Source organism: Nomia melanderi, chromosome 7, assembly GCF_051020985.1.
Source record: "Nomia melanderi isolate GNS246 chromosome 7, iyNomMela1, whole genome shotgun sequence".
NCBI classification, from domain to species: Eukaryota; Metazoa; Arthropoda; class Insecta; order Hymenoptera; family Halictidae; genus Nomia; species Nomia melanderi.
The window spans coordinates 11,830,091-11,849,168 of NC_135005.1; the positions used below are offsets into that span (position 1 = coordinate 11,830,091).

The window sequence follows — 19,078 nt, forward strand, 5'->3', positions numbered from 1 at the left end:
TCTGCAAAATATAATAAAATCGCACACCTTGAAATTAAATATTTCATTTAATTGTTCATGACATTTTTTAAATCGATAGTATGCATTAATATCCGCTATGGCGATTTTCAATAATATTTAAGTAGTAATTTACCGTACATAGTGAGCCATGATTAAAATTATCTAACTGCGCCATCTATGACAAAAATGTATAAGCTACTGATCAAACTAGCTGACAATGTTCTGAATAATGTATAAATTACATATAATTGAATTTGTTGAAAAATTACCAACAGTCGATAAGAGTCTTATAAATGATCTCAGTCTTTTGAGAACTGAAAACATTTTAACATACAATATGCTCTGGGAGCAAAATTTTTCACCACATTTTTCATCATACATCTTGGATAAGTAACACATCTCGAATTTCGACATCAATATTGATTATGCGAAACAAAAAATGCTTTGGTAACAAAATCACCAAAAATATATTATTTTCTAGTCTATTAATTTCTTGCAATTCTCACATTAAATAATTAAAACAGTTGCCGTATATTAAATTGATTTAATATAGTATAGAAAATTCATCTTTTTTTTAAATCTATACTGTTGATGATTTATACTAAATAACTTTTTTATTTGATTGCTGATCTACACATCTAGTTTAACAACGAATACTATGGATATTGACACTACTTATTTACATTATTCACTTTTGTGTGAAACAAATTTTATTGAACTTTTATTTAAACTTTCTTTGTGTATTCGATGCAACGTCAGGAGATCTTTTTGTTTCGTAAATTTCTTTTAGAGTTTCAATGAGAGAAAATAAATAAAATATAAGAAAAAAGCAGTAAAATCGACCAACTTTAACTCCAAATGTGTAGTGATTTATTGTAAATGGGAGGCCAACGAGAGTAATAAAGTGACGCGGTCTGCCAGCAGCTAACCAATTTTGATTCATTAATAGGTCGACCTATATGACCCAAAGTGTCGGAGTCAACTAACCGAATTAATTTACCCATGTCTTTTTAGTTCGGATGCGCAATGCGTGTCTTTTCTTGCTAAAATAAAATTCTGTTTATTTTCAATGGTGACTACTTCTACTTGTAAAAACTATAATATCCCGTATCAGTTGTATGTGTGACAATATGTCACCATAAATTGATGACAAAATTATTTTAAGAATTTTGTTAAAATGTAGATCTTGACAATTTTGTACTTTAAACAGTGTTACGAGATGAAGGTAACTTGAAATTAAAACATTTGTTCATTTATTTTTAATCTTGCATTCATTTTAAATATTACTAATGACAATGTATGTACAATTTTTTCGATTTCTTTAAAAATGAAAGTATACAAACGGAATATGCGTTGATCATAATTCAGATTTAAATATGAACATTTCAGCAGTTTCTTGGAAGGTTTAATGTTTATGATTTAATATACAATGAATGTTACGATCAGCTGATACAATGTAGTATAGTTACAATGAATTGTATGAAATGTTTACGTTACCTCGTGGCACCTCGATCACAATGTTTTTTGTACATAACAAAAACTTAAGAGAGTATAAAAATTTAGAGAGTTATTAGTTATGGTAGCTTTAACTTATCAAAGTTTATCCGAATTCTTAGTGACGAGTATTAATGTTTGTGCCATTTGTACGCTATTAATACGCTGAATAAATAAAAGTAAGAATTGAAAAAAAGTACTACACAATGTTCTTTTAACCGGATAGAAACTTATTTTCTTTAATTTATACCTAACACTTCGTTTTAGATTGAAATTATTAAAATAGGGTAATTAAAGCATATGTATTATTAATTTATATTTATTGCAAAAATATTTTTACGGAAAAGTAATAACAAAGTTTAAATTTTTATTTTCCATAATAATGATAATTTGAAGACTTAATGTCTTATATAATAATAAGGAATGTGAAATGTATTTAATGATTAAAGTACAATGTGTTAATTATATTTGTTTATTTTCATAATATCTGTATAACAATTTTACAGATGCAGTGGTTCACCATAATGATGTGTTTGTATGCAGGAGTAGCAAGTGCTCGAACAGAAGAAGATCAACAAACATCATCATCAAGTACAATAACAGGAATTTCTGGTGGAGTTTTAGAACAATGTTTTTATCGCCAGTCTAGCGAATGTCCTAATGTTGAAACAACTGGATGTTCCTGTACAAAAATTGTTCTTGCCCATAATAATCCTGAAGGCACTGCAGTGTTTTGTTGTAATTTGGATATTAGAAATTTCGAGTCTGAGCTATCTTGTGCAGGTTATTATAAGATTATTTGATTATTTAATTATTTTATTATTTAACATATTAAGTATCATGGAGGTTCCTAAGGACTATTGGCAAAAAGTCTACCATGGATAGAACACTCCATAGAGCTCTTTCAATTACAGCTAGATGTAAGCAATATAAAAAAGTTGACTTTAATGGTAGCTTTAGACAAGTTCTATTAATGTCCAATATATTACAAAAATAATTCTTTATTCAATTATCATCTTTTCAATATCTTTATATGTTAATTTTATATAATTTACCTTTAATATCAGTGTATTTTTGCTAGCACTAACTGCATGTTGTAGATGATGTAATTTTATAGTTCATAGTAATTTAAATCAGTATTGTAGACTGTTAACAATTATTTCTTATGTTAGATTATGTATATGTATATTTAGTAATAGTAGTTATCAAATATACATGGAGTAATATTTATAGTACAGTATTTTTCATAAGTAATTTAAATGTTACAGGATTTCCATCAAATGTGTCTCATATACACATAAGAAATGCAACATTAGATGTATTCAATGTTAGTGAAAAGCGATGGAGAAGATTAAAATCACTTGCTATAACCGATGGAAAAATTAATCGTGTGAAAGGACAATTTCGAATGATGACACCAACACTATGCTTGAATTTATCAAACAATGCTCTTATTGAAGTAGAAAATAATTCACTTACTCGCTTAGTTCAACTTACCACTTTGGATTTGTCTTACAACAATCTTACACACTTACCAGCCTTAAATACAATGAATGGTCGTGAATTCTGGCTGGATATTTCAGGTACATAAATAAGTATACATGAAAAATCATTTTTGCTATTCTTAATAACATTTTGTAGCATTTGAGTAACATAATTTCTTATACTTAGGGACAAATACACTTTGGTGTCATGATATCTACCAGTACATTAATAAGACAGGAGAAAAACAAATTAATTTTAATCGTGAAAATGAAACTGTATGTTCAGCAAGCAAAACATGGCATTGGTTCAATACCACTGAACAAGTTCCTTTGAAACAAGTTCGATACCTTAGTTTGGTAATATTTTTAACTGATGTGAACAATACTTTTAATATATATTGAAGTGCAATGAAGCAACACTTTGTTATAATCATCCAATGTTCAATATTTTAATGTTGTGTTACTGTTAACAGTTACAAACTGAATGTCCGAAAGGGGATACTTGGCAGTGCCAATGCAATTTTAGGAGATTCGATATTCTACAAGGTAAACCACCGACTTTAGCAGTAAATGTGGATTGTAGCGGTATTCAGATCACTGAATTACCAGAAAAATTACCTCGCAATACCATAGCCTTGAATGTATCGTACAACAATGTACGTAAATTTTATAGTTTCTTGCATTGTTTATGTCAACAATATTATAAAATATTTCTACTAAACGTATATGGCTACTTCTTGCTATCCTTTATGGTGGATCCAATAATGTACAAGGTTTTGCATGAAAAAGATGTAGCGCTATTCGCATTATTGTGTATTATATGTGTAATTCATTTGAATTCATAGAAATCACAATCAAATAATCTTAATCGTTTTTGTTCACTGTCATAGATTACAGCATTAGATGATCTTAGTACCAACCCATGTTACGAAGACATAAGAGAATTTTATGCAGATTATAATAATATATCATCTATAAACAAGCTAGAAGGTTCTAAGTTTTTAGATAACTATGCTTTTCTGAGTTTGCGATATAACAAAATCAAATCTGTAAGTAAAAACAGTGATAGATTTATGATAAATTAATAGCATATAAGAAAAATTTATAATTATATTGGTATTGATTTAAATATACAGGTTCCAACTTACATTTTGAGTCCTAACACTCATGATAAAAGTTTTATTAGTTCGCGATATGTGAAACTCGGAGGAAATGAGCTGCATTGTGATTGTAATACAGCTAAGTATTTAAAGGTAAATATTATATGACGAATATGAAATTATAGATGTCATATCATTATATTTTTAGGTGTGGTTACAAACTCGTATATTAGATTCGGATGAAGTATTATGCGAAAATGTCAAAGAAAAAGTTGTTGATTTAGAACCTTCAAAGATGTGTGTGTATCCAGGTGACTGGACAGATTACATTTACTACATTATTGCTACAGAAGTGGTTCTTTTGATAAGTCTGATAGCTAAAGTATCTTATGATTATTGGATCTTTAAAACAGCAGGTTATCTTCCATGGCCAGCGAACAAAATGCCAAAATTACCTTGTGACTGGCTATGTGAAACTTAAGTACATAATTTGTACTGCATTACTGCAAAATAATTCATTAAACTTAAGTGAAACGAATTTTAATATAATTTAATGTAATCTCTACAGGTTTATATGATTTTTTAAACAGTTTTCTTGCTGTGTTAACAAGTACAGTGTTGATCAAACAAATTTTGAAGACTCATTTAATTCTATTGCATTCATTTTGCAAATTTATTTAGTGATAATTATACTTAATTCGACGATCTTTTAATTAATTGAAAGAAAATTAACTTAAATATTTTTTACAATTACTTTCTTACACATTCGTATGAATCTCCACACACACGTATAACATGCATACAAGTAAAAAAACAATCAAAGTCTATTAATCAAATTGAAAGATAGATACATCTTATTATTCCACATATACAGTTACTTTGCATAAACTATCAATTTCCCATATATAGTTATATAGTTGTATTATATTATATAAAATTAAAACAAAAATAATTAATTTTTTCAAGATTTTGTGACTTCCTGTAGCAACCTAGCTTTTTCATACAGTTTTATAACTTTTAGCATCAATCGATTTTTATTGTTAAATAAAATCTAACGATAAAAATTGTTCACTAAAATTACAATGCAATTATTCAGAAATGTTTCCGTGATCACCTATCACGTGAAATAATTTACTTTGATTATCTATTTACTAAACAGCGATCCTTCATTATTACTAAATATATGATCATACATATAATGTATACAAGATAAGTTTTATATTATATACATTGTTCATATGTAATAAAAATGTGATAGTTTTTTTTTAGAACAAATTTTAATTTATGTTATTGTTTATCATTCGTAATTTAACATTCTTGGTCATAGTGATAAATTATCACTTTAGTAGTTATGGTGTTCAACTAATCCGTGCATAAATTGAAAATTTGAAAATTTTATATTGCTATTAATGCTTTCTATTAATTTTGAAATGTACATAACGGATATAAAAGTATAGAATGAAGTTATGATTCATTATCTAAGTCATGTGTAATTATTATGTAAAGCAATAATTAATTCCGTAAGGCTATTGTTTTACAAAGGTACCTATTCAATCTTTGTTATAATTAATATGGTTAATATTTATAATAAATAACGCTTATGTTTTTAAAAAATAATCTTGTCTTGCTTTTTATATTTATCCATTGTTCATTAGGTACATGTATAAATGTCAGATGGAACATTGTATGTGTATTATGATGAGCCCATGCAGACTTAATTTTTAGACCACATCCTTTTTATTTCAACTCTTCTTTCCATAAATCTCAGTTTTCCGTTTTATATTGATCTATTTATTTTCACCAAGTACTATTTAATAATATGAAACAATCTAAATAATTATAACAAAATATGAAATCTATTCACAAAATTTACTTAGAAATTCTTATCAGATAAGTTATACATTTACAAATACTTGATTCACATTTGTTTTTTTTAAATTACAGTTTTTTGTTTGTAACTATAAGAGCCTTTGATACTATATTTCTATCATGTTTAATGATATTCTTATTCTTTGCCGTATGTTTACTTAACTTTTAATTATTTTTCAATAGATGAAACAACATTTTCTGATTTATGGGTCTTTTTCCGTTTACTTAGATTTTTGTTTTCCTTATCTTTTTTTAAATATTTATTTTTTTTATTTATCAAATTGTCTTCTTTTTTTTCATTATTATTGGTAATATATTTTCTGCAATAAAAATAAGGTTCATATTTTTGAAGAGATTATTTGTTTACCTACATTGAACATTTTAATGTTAAAGGATTATACCTTGGTGTTCTTTTATCATATCTACGTTTAAATGTTGCTATGGTAGATATTTTTTCTCTAGCAGGAGCTTTTTGCTCAAGTTTCCGTTTTTCCTTTTTACTATGTTTCTTTATACTTAACATGTAGTTTGGAACATTGCATCCAGATGCTCGTATTATAGCAGCTATACTGAAATATTAATACAACAGAATCTATAGGTATTCTGTTAATTCCAAAGATTTATGCTTACCTTCGTAAGTTTGGAGTATCTTGCTCAGTGAAAAAAGTAATTGCTTTTCCCTTATGCCCAGCTCTACCAGTACGACCTATTAGTATTTAAAGAAATATGTTGATTAAAACGTTTAAATACATGCAACTACATTAAATTTGGTATGGTACGTACCAATTCTATGAACATAAGAAATAGCAGATGGTGGAAAATCATAATTAATGACAATATTTACACCTTTGAAATCAATACCTCTTGCCATTAATTCCGTACATACTAAAACCCAGATCTTTCCTTCACGAAAACAACGAACGACATTATCTCTCTATAAGGGAAAAAGTATTTATTCCAGTTAACAGATATTCTGTCATATATTAATTTGTACAAAAAGAAATATACCTGCGTTTGTGTTCTATCAGCGTGAATAACATCTACATTAATTCCATCGTATATAAGTTCGTTAAATAATTCTTGAGCTCTTTCTTTACTTTGTACAAATATTAGTACAGGTGGTAATACTCCCTTCATAAAATAAAACGATATAATTCAATAAAATATATGAATTAAAAAATCTTAAAAAGAGAAAACATGAAATTGTTGTACACAATATTACCTTTTGAATAATATTTCTAAGTGCTACAAGTTTTCCTCTCTCTGTTCCAACAAACAGAAGTTCTTGTTCAACCAAATCAGTTGCAGCATTTCTGTAAAAAATAATAATAATGATAAATATAATTATTTATTATAAGCTCTTTTTAAAAGTTACTACAAACCTGTGACCAACAGTAACTGTTATAAGACCTTTTAAATTATGCCGACACCATTTTGTCACTACAGGTGTATTGGTTGCACTGAACATTGCAATGCGTAAATTCTTATTTGTACATGCTTTCAAAATTTCTTCTAATTGATCTTTGAAACTCCGTGTTCCATCTTCAAAAAGTTTGTCTGCCTCATCTACAACTAGCCATTCAATGCTATGGAAATTGGATTGTACATTTAGTATGATTTATTGAAATGAAATTGACATGAAATTTATGAAGCATGTAAATCATATTTTCATTGCTTACTTGTTTAAAGAAATAGCTGGTGGATCTTGATTTAAAAGAAATGTTATTCTTCTTGGTGTAGTAATTAATATATCTACAAAATAGTATTAAAATGGTATTTAATTACAAATCAATTTTATTAAAACTAAAATTCTGTATACAGTAGATACTAACCAAATTTTTGCGAACTTTTAGGTCCATATTTACTTAATGCTTGACTAACTTTACTTATAATATGTACTTTAAAGTTATAACCTTCGCTAAGGCATAAACATTCCCTGTATGTCTGTTTGGCTAATTCTCTTGTGGGACTTAAAATAATAGCCCTGAACCCCTTTTTTTGTGGTCCACCTAGATGATGGATTATAGGGGACAAAAATGCTGCAGTTTTACCAGATCCTGTTGGTGCACAAGCCAATATTTGTCTACCCTGTTTTCATTATGATTCAAAAAAATCATAAATTTTATATCCTTCTTTAGAATTAATTGTTATTGTATCAAAAGAAATGTTATATGTTACATTTACTTTACTTGCAACATAACAGGCATAGCTTGCATCTGAATTGCTGTGGGATGTACATAACCACGATTCATAATATTATTTATTAAACGTTCAGCAACATGATAAACTTCAGATAATTCCATAAATGTTGATAAAGGTTTAGGTACACGACTGCCTGTAACGCTTATGCGGTGTTCATTACGAAATTGATTAACCTACATAAACAAAATAATGTCTCTGTTTATCTTTAAAGACGTTCAATCTAAAATAATAACAGAACCTCTCCAACCTTTTCCTGTTCCAACTTTAGCTGATTTTCTATAGTCAAAGATTCTTTATGCTTTTTGGATTTCATTTTAATCCCATCTTTAGAGATAGATATTCCATTAAGTAATATTAATTGATTGGTATTGTTAATTTCCTCCTCCTCTGTATCATGTTTTCGTTTTGTAGATACCACTGAACAGTTTTCATTAGGTATTTCAGTACATTTTTCTTCGTGTTTCGCCACATTTTCAGGCTGTTTTTTAATAAGCTATCGAAACAAAACAAGATTTATGAAACTAAAAACTTTCTTATGTTTGTGCTATGTCCAGAAGTTTAAAATTTTCAATGAGTACCTGAAATCTTTGTGCATCAGCAGAAAAACGTTTCTTATCAAATTTTGCACCAGTAGAAAGTTTTTGAAAAAGTTCATAAGCATCCATTTTTACTTTTCTATTTAATAACCTTCATATAATTTTAATACACGTGCTTGTAATCACTCGGAACCACATTTAATTTTATTTCTTTAACTGTAGAGTATTTCCACTAAACTAGCAGTAAGTACTTACGCATGCGCATTAGAGATTACTTTTCGAAAAGTATTGTACCACATGTACATATCATTTTTGAAAAATATAAAACAATTACGAGATTTTTAAAAAATTTCAATAAATTGATGTTATATATTAACAACTGGTATTTACTATTTACTAATATTTATTGTTTTACGCGTAATAACAAATATGGTGGATATGCTAGTGAAATTCATCAACAAATCTAACTATATAAGCAGACCTTGTTTTAAATATATGTTATCAACCTGTTGCTTTTTTGTTTATAGAAATCGGATGTCAAAGAATCCGTTTAGTTCATTCAGTTATCTTCGTAAAGGATAACACAAGTGGTACCGTATAAAACAAAATATTAATATTTATAATTTAATTTTAACAACCTTAAGATGCAAGCTGGATAAGAAGTAAAATTGCTTTAATGATTTTGTTACCAGCCACAAAGAGCTAGCTTTCTAAATTATAAATTTTTTGTCTTACAGCACAGATTTAAAGTTTGTACTACAGATCTTAAATCTGTGACACGAGTCTTAAGTTTGTAATCAGTCTTAAATAGTACTATATTTTTGTCGTTAGATGACGCTAATACATCTTTCAGACGTTTATTTAATTAAATGTTACAGAAATATAACAATTAATTGTTTAACAATCAATTAAATAACGTAGACGCGTAGGACTTGCATTAATCATTCAATAGTTTCAAAATATATTTGTAATTCAATTTCATTTAAGAATTGTTTACCGAAAATAGATAGGAAATATTAGATTACATTCTATGTACCCGTAGCAACCTAAGGTAGTTTTAGCAGCCGTACACGTGGGAATAGCATATCCTATATTAAGACTAACGGCGACGCTGTTATACATTTCACGGATTACTAACCAACATTTATTTATTTATTGTTGATCCGCATTTTTATTTTAATAAGTTCTGTGAGCTTAATATAAAATAGTGTAGAAAATGGTGGTATTTACTTGTAATCATTGTGGAGAAACATTACAGAAACCAAAAGTTGCCAAACACTACGAATTTCAATGTCGTACAGCACCGTTTTTAACCTGCGTTGACTGCTTCAAAGATTTCCGGTATTTATAAATAAAATAAAAATTTAATACATATTAGATGATAATGCCCTTCCGATCCAGAGAAATATAACGTAACGATTATGTTTAATTATTAATAATATTTTTATATTTATGTATACTACACTTAATTTTATTTCATTATTACCGTTTGTTAAATTATTAGGTTATGAAATGTAGAGTTTTTATAAATAGTTAGTTTTTTCAACAACTTTTATAACTGTAAAATATTTAACTTTGTATTATTAAGTATTTTATTACTTTCAGAGGAGAAGAATATGTAGCTCATACAAAGTGTATAACGGAAGCTGAACGGTATGGAGGAAAAGACTATGTTCCAAAAGTTGGAACAAATAAAGGAGAACGAAAGCAACAAGAATGGATCAATATAGTTAAAACTGTTTTGAATAGTGCAACAAATTTATCACACGCTGAAAGACATTTTTTGAACTCTTTATCAAAGTATGAAAATATTCCAAGAAAAAAAGTTAAATTTTTAAATTTTGTTAAAAATGCTATAGGTCAGAAAGCAAATCCAACTGTAGTTGATAGTGTATGGGACAAATTGGAATCTGTTTACAAAAATAATGTACAAACTACAACATCAAAGCAACAACTGCAAAATGGTAAGCATTACTTTTTACAGTTTTATTACAAATCAGATCAGTCGTTTTGTAAATATTTTATGTTTAATACATCAATAGGTAATGCACATGATAAAGTGGATGACAAAAATGATGTGGGTAAACATCAAGAGAATAATATAGTTGAAAATCAAAATAATGAAAATATATGCAGAGAAACTCAGAATGAAGAACAACAAAATAATAGTAACAATGATACTAATAATGTTAGTAAAAAGAAGAAATCTAAGAAAAGAAAAGCAAATGAAGTGGAGGGTGATCAGTCAGTAGATTCTGAATCAAACAAAAAACTTAATACCATATCTGTAGAAGATCAAGTAGTAGAATCAGTTCCTAAAAAGAAAAGTAAAAGTGTTGTACTTTCTGAGTCTTTAGTTAACCAATGCAACGAAGAACAAACTAATGAGAAACCAACATTTGATTGGAAAGATACTATATTAAACGTTGTACAAAGTAAAGGGGAAATTTCCTTAAAGAAATTACAGAAAAAAGTAATTTCACAATACATGAGCTTTTGTTCAGATGAAGTAACAAATGAGAAAGCAACAGCTAGATTTAATAAAAAATTTAAAAAAGTATCAGGAATATCAATTTCTGATGGAAAAGTAAAGATAGCTTAATTTGAAAAATTTACATTTGCTTTTGACATTTTTTTATATAAAATGTATAATTATTTACGATTATTAATTCCATTTATTATACATAAATTTAGAACATCCAAAATACTAATGAGTAAAAGAAATACTTTAAAATGTATTAGTGATTGTCTGTAATGTATGAAACGTAGAGAATTCGACAAACAATACAGTAGTAATTGTCTGTAATACAAAATTGTTATACAGAATACATTTATTTAAGGAAACAATTTGTAAATAAACGTTTCAAAATGATCACTTTAATTGGTTTTCTGGTATTAAATTTTTCAACATGGAAGATTCATTTGTTGTCATAGGAAGAGTAATTTGAATACTTGTAATTACATTTAAGGTTTCATATTTTATATTAAATATTTGAAAATTTGTCTAAATACCAGACATGATTATTCATAGTGGCTAAAAGACCACCTGTAAGTACTTTGGAATCACTAGGACCAAAATTTATCATTTGTTGGTCGAATAACTGCGTGATAGTGCCACCGAGAGATGTAAGAATCGCAGTGCCTGCACAAATGTCCCATTTTTTAATTGTCGTTATGTGAACATATGCAGTTGCATTTCCACTTATAACTTCTAAGAACTTGTAGCCTAAATAAACATTTAAAAATGCAAATTAATGAGTATTAAGGAACAAGATAAATGATTAAATTAATATTACCTGCACCAGCTGCAGAAATAATATCAACACCATTACCAAATGCAATTTTGGTAACATTATGAACTTGCCCAGCATGTGCTCGTGATACAATTAAGACTGGTGTTCTCTCTTCATCTGCCTATTTTTAAAAATATCATTTAACGTATTTATCTGAATAACTTTTCGGTTGCATTACCTTGGGGAGAACTTGTAAATTTCGGGACACTGCATGATTGGTCCATGACCAAAAGAGACTCGAGTTTTGTTTTGTTTCAAATGGTTTATAAATAACACCTATTATAGGCTTTCCCTTAACAGCAACACATACCATAGTTGTAACATATCGTAATAAATTTTCTGGATTAAACAGAAATTAATAAGTAATAGACATTGATATTTTTGATCAATAATAAACAATCTAGATTTTATAGTATGAAAACACCTGTAAATTCTTTTGTAGCATCAAGGGGATCAATCCATACTGTTATGTCATTTGCATTCACAGTTTCATCTTGAATTTTATAATCGATTAAGTTATCAACTGAGTCTTTTATGTTGGATACTGTAACTTTATCACAGTCTTTTGATGTTTCTTCTGATATTACTGTTATACCTGGGAATGCCTCTATCAAAGAGTGATACATCGCACAATGTGATCTATAATCTGCTTCTGTTACTAGATCATTTACACCTTTCAGGTTTCAAAATAAAATCATGTTTTATAATTATGAGTATATTATACAAATTTCACTTATGTGTTTCATTTTAGAAATTTATTATTCATGACAATGAGAAAGTATATAAAATAGAATTTTTTTTCTTAAGATATATTAGTGATCTTAACTATTTTAAATAAAATGAGATACTTTTTATTGTTAATCATGCGCACTTAAAGTAATCTTGATCTTCAGCTACTTATAGTTTACGTACATTTGTAATAAATATCATACAATAACAAAATTCTTAAGGTAATAACTGTAAAGTCATGTAATAAAAAAAAATTGGGTTTTAGTATTAACTACATTGTATTCATTATAATTTTTGAGTAATTTATTTTGTGTATCTGCAAGTGTTAATAGATAGCACAAACATTTTACCTTCTTTTGTTTTTCCTTTACTCTCGATTTCAAATTTAACTTGATCGTGAACTGCTATAACTTCAGAACCGCCGAGTTCGGATGCCTTTATCGCAGCGTTAAGAAGCAACTTTAAAGAAACATTTCTGTCACGTACACTTGTATACAAAGTCCGATTTGTGTACAAATACAAAACACTTAATAACAGAATAATTCCACAACAAATCGTTCTCCTTGTACGGACACTCATTCTGATATACATTGTAAAACACTATCCTAAGTTTCCTTGATTTATTTTTTTGACTTAATTCATATGCCAAACATTTTAATTGTCCAATATGCGGCCATTTTTAATGTATTTGTATATATTAATGATACTAGCCTTTGCACTATGTATTTACATGTTTCAATGAATGAAATTTCGCTAGATTCATTCAATGGCGTTGATACTATGAGCGCTATGTTTGAAATAAAAGAATATATACCCTATTGTAAAATAGTTACTATTTTATCAAGGTAATATAAACATAAATTTCTATTTAAATAATTATTGAATGCACATCAATTGTGTTTATTGTTTATACAGTTACAGTTACAGTTATGTATAATATTATTTGCAAATGTTTGGTATCTCATACAACATATTAAATAATTTTTGTATTATATGTTCCACAAAATTTATTCATTATATGTACTTTAGTGAAATAAATACCGAAAATTTTAATATAGTAAATACAGTATTCAATAATATGTATGTATTTGTTCTAGCCTATAAATAGGTTATTAGTTAAGCACAGACGATATATACATATAAAAATAGTTCAAACATCATGTAAACTTTGCAGTTTAAATTGTCGACTAAATAGGCAGCTTAAGATTTGTGAAATTAAATCATGATAATGGATTGGCTGTCAGATTTATTCATACATTATCGTCGGCACTATTATTAAATTCAGTAAAACAATACATAATAAACAAATTTCATTCAAGTTAAAAAATGTAACGAGCTTAATAATTGTTTAGTTAATACTATCGTCCAAGGAGGTTTCAATAAATTATTTAACACCCTCCACAGTTAAATTATCGAACAAGCTTCCCGTGAATTAAAAAGCTGCCTTAAAGCGTACAGACGTAGCGTCTGCGCATGGATCAGAATTCAAATAAATTTGAAAGAAAACTGTTGTTTCAATTACGTTAATTTCATCGGTTTATATTGACAATATAAGGAATACAGAATCGTACTTTGAAATATGGATTCAGATATAGAACAAATTCACAACATTCTACTCGACGCACATCTTCCTTCGAGTATAAACGATTTGAAAAATCCAACAGAAGAATATGTTGTCAATTTAATCAACACATTTTTGAGAAGATTTTATATTGATGTTGATACTATTGACAAAGTAAGATTATAATACTTGTTTTTTTCTTATTTTACGTGTGTTTACTCATATTCAACATTGAAATTAAGAATTCTGCACAAATTCATATTTCATAAATTCTGTCACAGCCAACGAAGGAACAACAAGTTGTAATGTCATATCTTGAGGATACTGACATAATTAGGCTTATAAATTTACATACTGCGATGGGACAAATATGTGACCGCATATATATAAAAGATTTATCTATCACAGATATCATTAGTCCTGGTATGTATTTTCAAATACAAATTAAAATGTGATTGAATATCGCTAAACTATGCTTTTCAATAATTTTACAAGAATAAAATGATTAGAAAAAGCAATTAAACTACTGTTATTATAAATATGTTACATTGCCTAGGTTCAAAAAGAATACGTAAACAAGCCAAATTTCTTTCAAACTTTGTACTATATGCAACTACTAAAGAGTCTGAAATAGAAGATACAATAAATGAAATGAAAGCTAGAGCAGAAATATCACAAGATATGTTAGAAAAGAAAAATGAATTGACAGGAGCTATAAAAGAAAAAGAATCTTACATAAGAAAGCAATTATCGTTAAAGGATAAAGTAAAATTTTTCATTTACTTAATATAATATATTAACTTCATGTTTCTACATATCATTTTCATTTTTTCAGTATAATGCTGAAATTCAAAAAATACAATTAAAACATGCAAAAAATAAAGAGATATCCATGAAACAAATGGCAGAAATGACTATAGCAGAAGAATATAAACAACAAACAGATGAAGTTTTTGAATCTTATAAAAAAGAAACTTCAAATGTAAGTTGATAAGTAAAAAGAAATCAACATAGAGTAAATTTGTATAAAAGAATCAATTAAGAATTAATATGCAATATCCAAAAATCTATAGATCAAATTTTCGTGCACCAAAAAAGTATTTAAAAAGTAATTTATATGTTATTCTAGTTAAGCAAAACCATAGCAGAATTGCAATCTGAGATTGTAAAATCTCCTGAGAAGTATAATGCGCGTTTGAAAAATTTGGAAGAACAACAAAATGCAAAGATCAAGCAACGTGACATAATGCGGGAAGCATTCCAGGATAAGAAGAATTTATTTGAACAACTAAAAACAGTTCTAGGTTTCATCCAAAAACAACTAGATAAGTTTAACGAAGTAAAAGATGTAGATGAACTGTTAAAGTACTAATTTTGTTATTTGTGTATATATATGTATATTTATATTAGAAGTACAAATATAGAAAAAGATGGAATATTTGTTTTCAGGAAAGTAAGTGCACAAGGAGATAATATTAAAAAGCAGGTTGAAATACTTAGAGCAGATATAAAAGAATTTGAACAAAGATTAGAAACTCAGAAAGATAAAGGAAAAGAGAGTGAAATAGATGATTTCCGTATGCAATATAAAGAACGTCTTACATCTTTCCGAAATATGAATTCACAGTTGTTACGGTATAATGAAATGTGCTATATCAATATTTATATTCTTTGTCAAAGTTATGAAAATTCATTTGAATTGCAGTGAAAAGGAAAATTATGAACAGAAGTTTAAAGAAGAACAAATTCAGCACAACGAAGATTGTTTAAAATTGAAGAAAATGCAAAGTGTTATAAAAAAATTAGAAGAAGAAACTTCAGTGCTTATTAAAAATTATCAGGATATTTATGATAATGAAATATCAAATGTAAGTTGAATAATAAGTATGTATGTAGATATATGAATCCAATTAATATTACATATTATAATTTTTTCTATATTAACAGGAGAAAGCTTTGTGGGAAGATGCAATTAAATGAATAATATAAACGTGTATACTTACCTTCCTTTACATAAGATAGAAACATTCATTGATTATTTTCGTATAATACACAGAATGTAATTTTATTTATTAATATTTTATTAATTTTTTTTATTTAAGTAAAAATTATATAAATAATAAATTGTACAAGCATATAGGTAATGAAGTTTAAGACTGGTTAGTTTTCCATACCTCATTTAATTACATATATTAACAATATTTTTACATAATCAAGTATGTTCATATTTAATTGAGTCTAAGTATCTAAATATTATTTGTATTGAATTGATCAGTAACTCTGAAATATTAATATTTGGAATGATAATAAATACATAATATTGTAACAATGTATGTATACCTTTTATACAAGAAACAATGTAAGTACTTGAACTTTACAAATATTGCCAAATGTTTCAACATTCATGACATTCATTCAACCTGATTATCTTGCTTTTACAGCATGTATTATTTATAGAAGTTAATCTTTTTCAGAATACTTTTTACCTTGTACAATTAATTTTAATTTTTGTATATATAAAAATGAAATTCAAATTATTCGTATACTCTTATTTAATTGTAAGCGGAAACTCACTTCTTGAAAATATCAATTCTCGAGGCTGTATGTACAAAATTGGTTTTACTTCGTAACTCTTATAATTTCAATTATTACAATTCTCTGGGTATCCTCATTAGATAATATTGAATCTGTTAATGGCTTTAACGTTACGAAGTTGACATTTTTTAACGCATTAAAGATTAGAAATTAAAATACCATTTCACTTTTAATACGATTTAAATTGTTTTTTAATTGCTTTAACAATCATTATCTAATACAAATTACTAATGAATTCAATTGTGTTTTCTCTGCAATTGTTTTGTATATTATATACATATCGACAACTTTAACAATGTAACAAGCTTTAACAGGTGTAATTACAAACTAAAATAATATACAATATTTATACCGACATATACATGAATTACCATATTATATAATTTGCATACACATACAAGGTGTTTAATACTTCACTTTCTATGAGAACATTAATATTTGCCATTGAACAGTGGTATATACTATTTACATATCAATTTTCGAGGAAACTGTCTATATACGAAAGGTCTAAGCGCACAAACAAATTATTTAGATATTTATACAGAAGGGAAAGATTCTTTGATAGAACAATTCCCAAATGTACACAGAATGTTACATTTCTTACATATTTACCAATATCCACTTCCTTTGCTTTTTGTACAAGTATCTCAACATATCTAATAAACATTTAACTTATTACTTTTACAATACTTTTTAATTTTCTTCCTTGTAAATCTTTAATATTTCTTATAATCTCTGTTATTCCTTGATTCGTTAATTTAAATGCATAATTGTATATGCCTTCTTTTGTTAAATATAATGTAATATACACTCAATTGAATCTTTAAATGTAAGTCATTAATACAACTAATTTAATTAAATTACTCTATATGGCAGTGATACAGAAAACTAAATTCTGAGGTTTCTTTTCATTTTTTTTGTTTTAAATAAATTGGTCTATCAGTTTGGTTTCTACCTTGAATATCTGAAAAATTATCAAATAAAATTGTACAGAACTTTGAGATGACATAAAAAAACTATTTGACTCAGATTCATCATAGTTCTAAATAGTATACCAAATAGAAGTATTAGAAAAAAATTTGTCATTTATTTCTTTTCTCCAAAATTTTACAACATATTACATCTGACGTTTGAAGAGAAAATAACTTCAATATGAAATAGAAATGTATATACTTTGTATTTTTAGTAATTAAAGAGAAATAAGAAATAAACAAAATTTTAGTTCGTTTTTCATAAATAGTATATAATATATACCTTTTATAATTATACAAATGCACAGGAATAGGGAACAATTTTAATAACCTATTGTAACATAACTTAAATCGTTCAAATAATAAGTTTCTTAAAAATTTCGACAATATACACAGATTACAGATTAAATAATTACCTTTCTTTTTCATGAAAATAATACGTTAATTGTGATATTCTATAAAGCTATAAATATATAGTTTCTACAAGGTATGATATTTATCAGCCTTTTGCATATTATTTAATAGACTGAATTATATCACCATTTAAAGATTTTAAACGTGATACAAGAGTTGATAAACAATTGTTTCAAACATGTGTTCAGACAAATGCATTATATGTTTCTTCTTGATTTGATATTGATATTCGAGTAACATCTTGTTGAACACTCTAATTGGTTAAAAAAAAGTTATGATTGTATATTTTTTAATACACTAAGTAATAGTATGATGAAGCATACAGTCTTTTTAAGTAAATACCAATTCCAAGTTCGATTCTCCTTCTTTTCTCAGATAATTTCAATTTTTTTTCCATGTTACTTAATATTTCGGTATGTTTCACTTGTCTTGTATGAAAAAATAAGTAGCTGATGAATATTTTTGAAAAAGGTATTCTTGAAAAATGTATAATAATTGCGCATGTTTGAAAATGTACATATTGGATGAATTAAAGAAGATGTGTTTTCGGACAATTTGATTTAGATATTCTTCATTCTGAATAATGTATTATACAAGAAATTTGGTTTTTAAGTATAGTTCTATGTATACTTTAAAGTAATTTCTATGATTATAGTAAAATTAATGAAATAAATGTTGATTACAATCATGTGTAATATAAAATGTCTAATAAAATATAAAAACCTATGCATTGAAAGGTCTTAGGTATATAAACAGTACTGTTATGGAAAAATATTGATACAAATCATTTAGAATGTGTTATAAGATAGATATGATGTTAGCTAAAAACA

The 19,078-nt window shown here is 26.8% G+C and overlaps 5 protein-coding genes across 11 annotated transcripts; 3 read left to right on the forward strand and 2 right to left on the reverse strand.

The window, feature by feature from the left end:
* Window positions 1-201: 201 nt before the first annotated feature.
* Window positions 202-5,695, forward strand: hfw (leucine-rich repeat domain-containing protein hfw). Of its 6 annotated transcripts, none has more exons than XM_031984528.2 (8): window positions 202-386; window positions 1,999-2,277; window positions 2,763-3,077; window positions 3,166-3,335; window positions 3,452-3,634; window positions 3,869-4,027; window positions 4,115-4,231; window positions 4,287-5,695. In XM_031984528.2, the coding sequence occupies exons 1-8, from the start codon at window positions 230-232 to the stop codon at window positions 4,557-4,559; spliced, it is 1,653 nt and encodes a 550-aa protein (XP_031840388.2). In that variant the 5' UTR covers window positions 202-229; the 3' UTR covers window positions 4,560-5,695. The 6 variants fall into 6 exon arrangements, with proteins under 6 accessions (XP_031840388.2, XP_031840393.1, XP_031840392.1 ...); XM_031984533.2 differs by having other exon boundaries at window positions 296-447; window positions 2,038-2,277; XM_031984532.2 differs by having other exon boundaries at window positions 301-447; window positions 2,001-2,277.
* Window positions 3,451-8,955, reverse strand: ais (DExD-box helicase 52). 2 transcript variants are annotated; one of them, XM_031984491.2, is made up of 12 exons: window positions 8,728-8,955; window positions 8,397-8,642; window positions 8,137-8,322; window positions 7,780-8,035; window positions 7,627-7,699; window positions 7,330-7,533; window positions 7,170-7,260; window positions 6,956-7,078; window positions 6,731-6,881; window positions 6,578-6,653; window positions 6,349-6,516; window positions 3,451-6,267 (listed from the first exon to the last, which is right to left on the reverse strand). In XM_031984491.2, exons 1-12 carry the CDS (start codon window positions 8,812-8,814, stop codon window positions 6,117-6,119), a joined length of 1,812 nt encoding a protein of 603 aa, XP_031840351.2. In that variant the 5' UTR covers window positions 8,815-8,955; the 3' UTR covers window positions 3,451-6,116. The 2 variants fall into 2 exon arrangements, 1 of the variants encoding a protein (XP_031840351.2); XR_004235698.2 differs by having other exon boundaries at window positions 6,122-6,267; window positions 6,349-6,511.
* A 559-nt stretch (window positions 8,956-9,514) lies between these two features.
* Window positions 9,515-11,566, forward strand: LOC116430406 (uncharacterized). The gene is made up of 3 exons (XM_031984494.2): window positions 9,515-10,026; window positions 10,291-10,649; window positions 10,728-11,566. Exons 1-3 carry the CDS (start codon window positions 9,902-9,904, stop codon window positions 11,285-11,287), a joined length of 1,044 nt encoding a protein of 347 aa, XP_031840354.2. The 5' UTR covers window positions 9,515-9,901; the 3' UTR covers window positions 11,288-11,566.
* Window positions 11,543-13,298, reverse strand: LOC116430407 (putative inositol monophosphatase 3). The gene is made up of 5 exons (XM_031984495.2): window positions 13,058-13,298; window positions 12,403-12,651; window positions 12,157-12,317; window positions 11,982-12,099; window positions 11,543-11,911 (listed from the first exon to the last, which is right to left on the reverse strand). The coding sequence occupies exons 1-5, from the start codon at window positions 13,296-13,298 to the stop codon at window positions 11,670-11,672; spliced, it is 1,011 nt and encodes a 336-aa protein (XP_031840355.1). The 3' UTR covers window positions 11,543-11,669.
* A 107-nt stretch (window positions 13,299-13,405) lies between these two features.
* Window positions 13,406-17,519, forward strand: LOC116430405 (uncharacterized). Its single transcript, XM_031984493.2, has 9 exons — window positions 13,406-13,552; window positions 14,112-14,442; window positions 14,550-14,691; window positions 14,825-15,033; window positions 15,104-15,250; window positions 15,398-15,633; window positions 15,718-15,903; window positions 15,974-16,136; window positions 16,216-17,519. The coding sequence occupies exons 2-9, from the start codon at window positions 14,287-14,289 to the stop codon at window positions 16,246-16,248; spliced, it is 1,272 nt and encodes a 423-aa protein (XP_031840353.1). The 5' UTR covers window positions 13,406-13,552; window positions 14,112-14,286; the 3' UTR covers window positions 16,249-17,519.
* Window positions 17,520-19,078: the final 1,559 nt, after the last annotated feature.

Bases quoted from the DNA above. Each gene is read 5' to 3' on its own strand.
- hfw (XM_031984528.2), top strand. From the start codon at position 230: ATGTATAAATTACATATAATTGAATTTGTTGAAAAATTACCAACAGTC. The intron at 387-1,998 runs ATAAGTAACACA...TAACAATTTTAC, and splicing joins TTTTTCATCATACATCTTGG to AGATGCAGTGGTTCACCATA. The intron at 4,232-4,286 runs GTAAATATTATA...TTATATTTTTAG, and splicing joins ATACAGCTAAGTATTTAAAG to GTGTGGTTACAAACTCGTAT.
- ais (XM_031984491.2), bottom strand. From the start codon at position 8,814: ATGGATGCTTATGAACTTTTTCAAAAACTTTCTACTGGTGCAAAATTT. The intron at 8,323-8,396 runs GTTGGAGAGGTT...TTGTTTATGTAG, and splicing joins TAAAGTTGGAACAGGAAAAG to GTTAATCAATTTCGTAATGA. The intron at 7,534-7,626 runs GTAAGCAATGAA...CAATTTCCATAG, and splicing joins CCAGCTATTTCTTTAAACAA to CATTGAATGGCTAGTTGTAG.
- LOC116430406 (XM_031984494.2), top strand. From the start codon at position 9,902: ATGGTGGTATTTACTTGTAATCATTGTGGAGAAACATTACAGAAACCA. The intron at 10,027-10,290 runs GTATTTATAAAT...TATTACTTTCAG, and splicing joins GACTGCTTCAAAGATTTCCG to AGGAGAAGAATATGTAGCTC. The intron at 10,650-10,727 runs GTAAGCATTACT...ATACATCAATAG, and splicing joins AAAGCAACAACTGCAAAATG to GTAATGCACATGATAAAGTG.
- LOC116430407 (XM_031984495.2), bottom strand. From the start codon at position 13,298: ATGTATATCAGAATGAGTGTCCGTACAAGGAGAACGATTTGTTGTGGA. The intron at 12,652-13,057 runs GTAAAATGTTTG...GAAACCTGAAAG, and splicing joins TAAAGGAAAAACAAAAGAAG to GTGTAAATGATCTAGTAACA. The intron at 12,100-12,156 runs GTAATGCAACCG...TTTTAAAAATAG, and splicing joins ATTTACAAGTTCTCCCCAAG to GCAGATGAAGAGAGAACACC.
- LOC116430405 (XM_031984493.2), top strand. From the start codon at position 14,287: ATGGATTCAGATATAGAACAAATTCACAACATTCTACTCGACGCACAT. The intron at 15,251-15,397 runs GTAAGTTGATAA...ATGTTATTCTAG, and splicing joins ATAAAAAAGAAACTTCAAAT to TTAAGCAAAACCATAGCAGA. The intron at 15,904-15,973 runs GTATAATGAAAT...TTTGAATTGCAG, and splicing joins ATGAATTCACAGTTGTTACG to TGAAAAGGAAAATTATGAAC.